Genomic DNA, 10,337 nt, shown 5'->3' with positions numbered 1-10,337 from the left:
CCTGTTTCAGATGATTCAGGGAACGTTTTCATAATGTTTGCAAAATCGTAACTGGGCGTCCTTAATGTTTTCTCTAACAATCACATAACCAAGAACAAATAAAACATTTTTTAAAAACTGCATTCTGAAAACACTCAGCAATCATGTTTTCATATCATAATGGGAACATTAGCAAAACACTCTTAGAACATATTTTTGTTAGACAGGTACGTGGATATTTTTCTGATGCTCTAATAAGTGACACGTTCAGTCTTATTTAGACCTCCTGGAGTCTGGCTTTCAGTCGCCGACCCAGATGGTTAACCACTACACCACATCACCTCATTTCTGATCCATCAGTGAAGACAGATCTGAAGATGCCATCAGCGAGAAAGTGCTGCTCTTTCTCCTTCTGTCTCTCCAATCCAGCTCAGTGACTGGAGCTTTGGTCTCTGAAGCTGCTCTCTGTGAGTCTTCAGAAACCCTGTAACACGTCCTGACAGAACTGAAGCTGGATGCATCACAATCATACGAGCACACCATAACCAATCCAGCCAATGGAAGTCCACTCGTCTGAGGTGGTGAAACACGGTGAATTATATTTACAAAACCATACCTGAGCTCCCAGGAGTAAATCAGTTATTTATAAAACACCATTTTCTGGCAATTCATCAACAATTTTTGCGGTGATTTCTTTAGTTGCTGCCTTAGTTGAATTCTCTCGCAGGATCCCTGTAAGGAAAAAAACTTACATAAAACATAAAACAAAAAACTGAATGTACATATGTGACCCTGGAGCACAAAACCAGTCATAAGGGTCAATTTTTTGAAATTGAGATTTATACATCATCTGAAATCTGAACAAATAAGCTGTCCATTGATGCATGGTTTGTTAGGATAGAACAATATTTGTCTGAGATACAACTATTTGAAAATCTGGAATCTGAGGGTGCAAAAAAATCTAAATATTGAGAAAATCATCTTTTAAAGTTGTTCAAATGAAGTTCTTAGCAATGCATATTACTAATAAAAAATTAAGTTTTGATATATTTACGGTAGGAAATTGACAAGATAATTATTAGATTAATATCCTAATGATTTTTGGCATAAAAGAGACATTTATAATTCTGACCCATACAATGTATTGTTGGCTATTGCTACAAATATACCCCAGCGACTTAAGACTGCTTTTGTGCTGCAGGGTCACATATATATATATTTTTTTTAATTCATTCATTTATATTTTGGATTTATTTCCTGTTATGTTGCACATTTACCTTTAACCATTTAATTTAGATTTATGTTTTATTTTTGGTCAGTCTGGTCTTGGTTTTGAAGCATCTTCTTCATCACATCTGTAAGCGTGCATTGATCTGAGACCTGCTGGAGTAACCTGTAAAATACACACCAAACCTGCACATCTGAGCATCTGGTAGAACCGAGTTCACAGGGTTTCCCGTAAAACACCGGCGCTGAATGAAATAACCAGCAGACTAAAATTCATGCCCGGGCCGATGATTAGACCAGCCATCAGTGCAGAAGCCATTACGGCGAGCTCTCCTGGGTCAGGCCTTCTGAGATGAGGTCTGGTGCTTTACATGGCAGCTACCAGCGAGTGTAATGAAGCACGCACTTGACCTGATTAAGGGACCCGCGGCCCTCGGATCGTGTGCTTAGAGGAAACACTGCAGAGAACAAACCCGATTAGAACAGGGTTTGTACGACACCAAATTATAAAGATTTCTAGGCCTACTTACCTACACTCTTACAAATAACAGCGATGCCATAGAAGAAGCATTGTGGGTTCCCCAAAACACCTTTCACTGAACTCTTTCTGAAAAGAACCATTCTTTCACACTCTTAAAAATAAAGCTTCTTTATTGGCAGGACCTTAAACATCCATGGAACCACCAAAGGTTCTTTATAGCGGAAAAATGTTCTTCAGATGATTAAAATGATCTTCACACTGATGCAAAATGGTTCTTTTAAGAAACTGTTCATTAGAAGGTTCTGAAACCAAAAATGATTCTTCGATTGCATCACTGCAATGTGAAAAAGATTTAAAAATCTAAAGAACATTTCTTTCCATTCTAAAGAATGTGTTTTGCAATGTACAGGCTCCATTGATGTTAAAGGTTTTCAAGAAACAATCAATGCCAATGAAGAAATTAAGAGAGTATTCATTTAGTTTCTCTTCTTTCAGATTCTACAGCAGTGAACCAGACCATCAGAAATATTATTCATTCCAAATGTTATTAAAAATCAAACCAAAATCTCTTGCACATCTTATTAGAAAATCCACTTTAAAGTACTACCTAATGTTTAGACCAACTATCCTGTTCCAAAAAACCAAAGAAAAAAAAATCCATATTTTCCAAAAGATAATTGGAGTGTTTTACGAGAAAACGCTGTTTTTCTAGACTACTTCAAATTACGCATTTAATTAAATGTTTTAAATGTCGTTTCTTTGTGAAATTTAGCCACTAGCAATTTTTGAGTCAAAATGTATCATTTTACAAAAATGCAAAAAAAAATGTATCCAAATGTATCATGTATCAAAACACCCTTTTTTCTTGTTTATTTACATTTCTCCGTTGTTCTGTACATTGCTACTATATTCTTTATAAATCGGTGTGTCTTGTGTAATATACGTAGCCTAATTAAATTCCTGAGACGGTGACGCGCGCGGGAGGCGGAGCGTCATACAGGAAGACGCGCGCGTCACGCAATCCGCCGCTTCTCTTCAGTTAAATCCGCGCTCGCATCGCGTCGCATCGCATCCGTATTCAGAGATGCAGCGACATCAGCTCTGGCGCGCGTTTGCGCTCCTCTATTTGCCGTTTTTAGGAAGCGCCATTGATTTTAAAACGCGGACGGGACCGCGAGTGACGGACAAGGTGAGACGCATTCTCCGCGACGCGTCGCAATACAAGCATCCATCCGCTCCTACATGAACTAAACCTGCGGCGTGTCGCTAGTGTTTTTGTCTTTTAAGCGATGACCGTCAATGCGTCTGTTCTGTTCACGCCACGCGTCACATATGACGCTTTACAGAAACACACAGCAATGCAGCATCATGACCGAATAAGCTGATTATGTTCGTTAATAGTATAATGCACTTTTGAATTTTAAAAAATGGTCTATACACGTTTTTTGTTTTTTTACATATTTGCAAATGCTTAAATTCGTAGATACACTCGCGTTCAAAAATGTGGGATCAGTAAGATTTTTAACGTTTTGAAGAAGTTTCTTCTGCATTTATTTGATCAAAAAACTGAAAAAAAAAACTTTTAATATTGTGAAATATTTTTACAATAAAAAAAAAAGGATTTCATATACTTTAAAATGTAATTTATTCCTGTGATGCAAAGCATCATAACTCCAGTCTTCAGTGTCTCATGATCTTCAGAAATCATTCTAATATGCTGATTTATTATCAGAGCTGGAAACTGATGCTGCTTCATATTTGTTTAGAAGCTGTGATACTTTGTTTCAGGATTCTTTGATGAATAAAAAGTTCAAAAGAAGAGCATTTATTTCAAATAGAATTCTTTTTTTAACAATATACACTACCGTTCAAAAGTTTGGGGTCAGTAAATATATATATTTTATTTTTTTTTTTTTAAGAGATTAATACATTTATTCAGGAAGGATGTAAAATTGATTTAAAAAAAAGTTTCTAACTTATATTGTTTGAAAAGATTTCTATTTTGAATAAAAGCTTTTTTTAAAAGAATCCTGAAAAAAGTATCACAGCTTCCAAAAAAGTATGAAGCAGCAACAGTTTCCAGCTCTGATAATAAATCAGCATATTAGAATGATTTCTGAAGATCATGTGACACTGAAGACTGGAGTAATGATGATGGAAATACAGCTGCGCATCACAGAAATACATTACAGTTTAACACATATTCACATAGAAAACATCTGTTTTAAACTATAATAAGTATATATATATATATATATATATATATATACATACTAGTATTACACACACAGTGCTGCACCGCAAGACATGATTCTCTTAGTGTTTGTGACTTGTGTTCTAGTATAAATATTTACAAATTCTCGAATCAAGATTAATTTACTGTACGAGTAAAATGATTTAAGATATTACGTCTTGTTTTCTGTAAAAAAAAGTATCAAAATGTTGTTAGTTTTTGCTTAAAACAATCAAAATATCTGCTAATGGTGCAAGAAAAATAATCTCGTTTAGCCTTTGAATTAAGATTCTTTTTCAGATATTTTTGCTTGTTTATATTATAAAATACTTTTTTTTAGAAAACAAGACTTGATATCTTAACTCATTTCACTCGTACAATAAATGCGTCTTGATTCAAGAATGTTTAGATATTTATACTAGAACACAAGACACAAACACTAAGCAAGAGAATAATTTTTTGCGGTGTGATCTGTGATGTTTGGCTGTGAATGGTGAAAGTGCTGGTTTGTGCTGCAGGTGTTTCTTGACATCACCGTCGGAGGACACGAGGTTGGCAGGATCGTGATCGGTCTGTTTGGAGAGGTCGCTCCGCTGACCGTGCAGAACTTTGTGGCTCTTGCCACAGGAGAGGTAAAACTCACCATACACACGAGTCACGACACACATCTATCATCATACAGCAGCATGCTGCTCTGACACAGGTCCTCTCTTCAGGAGGATTACGGGTACAAAGGCAGCAAGTTCCATTGGGTTATCAAGGACTTCATGATCCAAGCAGGAGACTTCACCGCTGGAGACGGAACAGGAGGTGAGGACGAGTGAGCACACTGCAAAAAAGCATTCTCTTACATAGTGTTTGTGTCTTGTGTTCTAGTATAAATATCTAAACATTCTTGAATCAAGATGCATTTACTGTACAAGCGAAATGACTTAAGATATTATGTCTTGCTTTCTAAAATAAAAAGTATCAAAATGTTGTCAGTTTTTGCTTAAAACAAGCAAAAATATCTGCTAATGCGGTAAGAAAAAGAATCTTAATTCAAAAGCGAAACTAGATTAATTTTTTGCACCATTGGCAGATATTTTTGCTTGTTTTAAGCAAAAACTAACATTTTAATACTTTTTTTTTAGAAAACAAGACTTAATATCTTAACTCATTTTACTCGTACAGTAAATTCATCTTGATTCAAGAATTGTACTAGAAAACAAGACACAAACACTAAGTAAGAGAATGATTTTTTGCGGTGCTCTCCCTCATGTCTTCTCTGGAACACAGAACATTTTCATGTTTCTGTTTAAAATGTACAAATGAAATAAATGATTAACAGCAGGTATGATTGCACGCTCTCATGTTTATCAGTCGAATTAATCCAATCTGATTTCAGATTTTGAAGGTTCTGTTTATAACAGTATAATAATAAACTAATATTTACATGAAATATATTAAAATATAAAAGAACTTATATTATTTCAGCTAGTTACCAAGTATTTCTCATTTCTCAGCACCAACATTTCTCATGTTTAGTTTAACTTTAAGTACTAAAACATTAAAAAATAAAAAACTACATAGACATATTTAAAAAACTAACAAAAGACAGAAACACAAAATTTCTAAAACTTTAAATAAAAAAAAATCTAATTTTCATTAACTTTAAGTACTAAAATAACTCAAACTATATATATATATATATATATATATATATAAACTAAACTTTAAAAAACCTAAAAAACAAGAACAAAAAAGCTTTTTCATTACTTGAAGTACTAAAATAACTAAATAAACTAAAACTAATAAATAAACATTTAAAAAAACTGTATAGGCATTAAAAAAACTAATAAAAACACAAAATTGCTAAAACTTAAAAAAATCAATACACATTTTTTAACAGAATATATAAAAATAAAAACAAATTCAACATATTAACAAAAACTGCAATAGTATATCAATGATACTAAAATAACACTGGTTTATATGAACTTAAGCATTGGGTCAGTCAGTATAATTGTTATTTTCACCTTGATGGCACATCTAGAAAGAAAGCAGACTTATATAAAGAACATTTTAGCAGTCTCTTCCAGTGACCAGTTCATAAGATGCGAGACATAAATGACTATAAGCACATTCGTACAGTAGCCTGTGTGTATACGTGCACCCCATTTCAATCAGATTAAATTCAATAATCAGAAGTGTTTATATGAAGGCTTTTCAGTCCGACTGAGCCATCAATCTGATTCTAAACACATTATTTGGGTGCATGGAAACGTAGCTTGTGTTGTACTCCAAAAAGCCGTGACAGCATGACAGCTGTGTGAGGAACAGGTCCAAACCTACGCAGATACTCACTCAAAATTATGTCAAACCTGACGTTCTGCATATATTCAGGAGCTGTGTGGAAGATCATCAGTGAGCTAGATAAAAAAAGTCAAGACAAACTTTAGGTTGGCTTATAGCCTGAAAGTTTAAAGCAGTTGTAAAAGCCTGAAGTTTGAACATTTAGATAGATGTTGATAACATGTTTCTAGCATGATTAGCATGTTGCTAGCATGATTAGCATGCTACTAACATAGTGATAACATGATTAGCAAGTGACTAGCATGTTTCCAGCATGATAACAAGTTACTAGCATTTCGTTACAATTTTTCTAGCATAATTAACAAGTTACTAGCATGTTGATAGCATGATTAGCAAGTTATTAGCATGTTTATAGCATGATTATCATGCTACTAGCATGATTAGCAAGTGACTAGATTGCTGGCATGATTAGCATGTTGATAGCATGATTAGCAAGTTACTAGCATGTTTCTAGCATGATTAGCATGTTGCTAGCATGATTAGCATGCTACTAACATAGTGATAACATGATTAGCAAGTGACTAGCATGTTTCCAGCATGATAACAAGTTACTAGCATTTCGTTACAATTTTTCTAGCATAATTAACAAGTTACTAGCATGTTGATAGCATGATTAGCAAGTTATTAGCATGTTTATAGCATGATTATCATGCTACTAGCATGATTAGCAAGTGACTAGCATGATTAGCAAAGTAACTAGCATGTTGCTAGCATGATTAGCAAGTTACTAACATGTCACTAGCATGATTAGCATGTTACTAGCATGTTGCTAGCATGATTAGCATGTTATTAGCATGTTTCTAGCATGATTAGCAAGTTACTAGCATGTCGGTAGCATGTTTCTAGCATGATTAGCGTGTTACTACCATGTTTCTAACATGATTAGGATGTCGCTAGGATAGATAGATAGATAGATAGATAGATAGATTAGAAATATTAGATGAGTTTGAATGAGTTTGAATGGGTTAGAAATAGTACATAGAAGGGAAGTCTGATTGAGTCTAATGGGCTTCAGTGTGTTTAGATTAGAATTTTGACAGTTGGAGTTTGAATAGTCTTGGCTCATCTCAACATTCCGTCTATTTAAGTGTATGGGATTTTTATGATTTTTAATCTTAATCTTTATGAAAACCATAAGTCGGATCAGTCTGAAAAGATAAGGCACACTAAGTCGGATCAGTCTGAAGAGCTGGGCTGAGTTTGGTGGTTCTAGCTTAAAAGCTCTAGGAGGAGTAGCGTTCAGAAATTTAGTCTAAGAAGAATAATAATAAAAAGCTTGAGTAGCAGATCATTTGGCTTTCTCAAGCCAACCTAATAATTCCTCACACAGAACTATAATTCCTGTGTCTTTCAGGAAAAAGCATCTATGGAAGCACGTTTGCAGACGAGAGCTTCAGGCTCAAGCATCTGGGCGCAGGTTGGGTCAGCATGGCAAACACCGGGCCCGACACCAACAGCTCACAGTTCTTCGTTACTTTAGCCAGAGCGCCGTGGCTGGACGGAAAACATGTGGTGTTTGGCAAAGTCCTGGAGGGGATGGTATGAGAAAAACACACTAACACACACAGACAGAGTGAATAATGTCACTAGAAAACCAACAGTCAGATTTAATTCTACAGCGCTTAATATAGCACAGATCGTTTCAGAGCAGCTTCACCATACACTCAAATAATGCTAACAAATAAATATTAATTAACATTCCTAAGCCTATTGCATACGGGTCAAAGACGAGACGTCCAAATTAAATTTACAAAAGTGATTTTATATACACAGAAAGTCTGCTTTAATGTTTCAAATAATTTTAGTGGAAATAAAATGTCAAAATAATTCTTCATTAACATTCAGTGTAACAGATATATTTATGTAAAAATGACCTGTACTTTATAATAATAATAATAATAAGTGATCATACTAAATTTTATTACATTTTAAAACGTCTTGCTGATGAATGGGTCAAACCTAGTGGTTTGAAGCATCGTGGCAAAAAATTGGTAAAGATTTAAAATGACAATTAATTAATTAATTAATAATGATTCTGGTTCTAAGTATGCCTGATGAGATTTTTTGTTATATGAATTATTGTTACACTGAATGGGCGACTTCAGTAAATTATAGTAAAAATGTACGATGGTCATTATTTTTTACTCCGAAAAATAAAATTCTAAATTTAAAGTTTAAATTTTAAAATTTAAAGCTGTATTGATTTTTTATTATTATTTGATGCTTGAAAACCCATTCTTGTCTTTGACCCGTAGACATTGACCACCAACAAAACTGATTTTTATGAGTTAAAGTAGATAGAAATAGCTCTTTAAAGTAATAAAAGGTTACCACTTTTTACTATGTAATTAAACAGGAAAAAATGTTAATGTTGCAAAGTTCTTTAATTATGAAATGAATAAAATTTCAGCTGTACAGCTGCTCTAAAAATGCAAAAGTGTCATTATTCGACTCAATTTGGTTTCAGCGTTGATTAAAATTGTAGTTCAATAGTCAGTAGTTGATTTAACAATGAAGTGATTTCAACTGAACAATGACTGTTTAGTATTATCTTTTTACAGCAGAATTGAATTGAATCACTATTTTCTCATCTATCACTGTAAAGCTGCTTTGAAATAAAGGTGACTTGGCTTCAATAGCAAGCTCATCAGGTATGAAACAAACTGTGTTTCAGGCTGTGGTTCACACCATCGAGCTCCAGGACACGAACAATCGTAACCTGCCCTACACCGAGTGTGTGATCGTCAACAGCGGCAAGATCAAGCTCGAAGAGCCCTTCGTCGTGGAAGTGGAGGGATGGTGAACCGTTATGATTTCTGTGTTCATATATTCATATCTGCTGGTGGTTGAGTCGTGTCGTTAGATTCTTCTCTTACTATGCAGCCACTTTTTGTAAGTTTCTTTTCTACAGAGAAATCACACCATCATACGGCCAAATGTGACCCGTTCTGGCAAGATGAGTCGGAATGAGCAAATTTACCATTAAAATTACCTTCAAAATGACTTGTTGGAATCGGGAGCATTGGGATCGCTAGAAGAGGGCTTAATTAACTCATTTTTGCGAAAACCTCAAATTCGACTAAAATTCACTTCTTTTGCCTGTAGCTCAGAATTAGACCGTGCACATTCACTCATTCTGCCAGCACTGCTCACATATATGTGTTTCTGCGCAGCACTTTATCACACTGTAGGACGGTTTACTGCAGAAATTAACCGCACACATGTTTATCACGATCCTCTGAGTGCCAATAAGACCTACTTGAACAATCTGTCTTTTGTTTTAAAAGAAAAGATGTAAATATAGTTCATTTTGCATTCATATTTAGAAACTAAATCAATCACTTATTAGATCCTAGCAGTTTCACGACATACTGTTTCAATGGATTTCAATGATTAATTGTACACTCAAACCAAATATTATTCGACACCAGATATATATTTTTTACTAGTGGGCGCAGGACACTACAGTTCATTTACACAAGTGAGGATAGCAAAATAAAGTGAACTGTGACATATTACACCCAAAAAGTCTTCATACAGTGGACGACCAGTAAAATTTGGGATCAAAAATTATTCAAACTTTGATCTGAGCATGTTTTGTTTGTGTTTTTTCTTTAATTGTTAATGCGATCTTTTTACACCACAGACTGAACAAAACGAAACACTGCTTGGTAATTGTTTGAGCTAAATTGTGTCCCTGGAGCACAAAAGCAGTCTTAAGTCGCTGGGGTATATTTGTAGCAATAGCCAACAATACATTGTATGGGTCAAAATTATACATTTCTCTTTTATGCCAAAAATCATTAGGATATTAAGTAAAGATCATGTTCCATGAAGATATTTTGTACATGTCCTACCGTAAATATATCAAAACTTAATTTTTGATTAGTAATATGCATTGCTAAGAACTTCATTTGGACAACTTTAAAGATGATTTTCTCAATATTTAGATTTTTTTGCTCCCTCAGATTCCAGATTTTCCAATAGTTGTATCTCAGCCAAATATTGTCCTATCATAACAAACCATACATCAATGGAAAGCTTATTTGTTCAGCTTTCAGA

At 34.4% G+C, this 10,337-nt stretch overlaps 1 protein-coding gene across 1 annotated transcript; it reads left to right on the top strand.

The window, feature by feature from the left end:
• The first annotated feature begins 1,955 nt into the window (after positions 1 to 1,955).
• Positions 1,956 to 9,833, top strand: LOC107703627 (peptidyl-prolyl cis-trans isomerase C-like). Its single transcript, XM_016506330.1, has 6 exons — positions 1,956 to 1,986; positions 2,653 to 2,876; positions 4,439 to 4,552; positions 4,637 to 4,730; positions 7,630 to 7,814; positions 8,950 to 9,833. Exons 1-6 carry the CDS (start codon positions 1,956 to 1,958, stop codon positions 9,076 to 9,078), a joined length of 777 nt encoding a protein of 258 aa, XP_016361816.1. The 3' UTR covers positions 9,079 to 9,833.
• Positions 9,834 to 10,337: the final 504 nt, after the last annotated feature.

This window comes from Sinocyclocheilus anshuiensis, unplaced genomic scaffold (genome assembly GCF_001515605.1).
Source record: "Sinocyclocheilus anshuiensis isolate Anshui unplaced genomic scaffold, SAMN03320099.WGS_v1.1 scaffold1324, whole genome shotgun sequence".
NCBI lineage: Eukaryota > Metazoa > Chordata > Actinopteri > Cypriniformes > Cyprinidae > Sinocyclocheilus > Sinocyclocheilus anshuiensis.
Note: the sequence above shows the minus strand (reverse complement) of the source record. Positions and strands in the feature narration are given on the sequence as shown.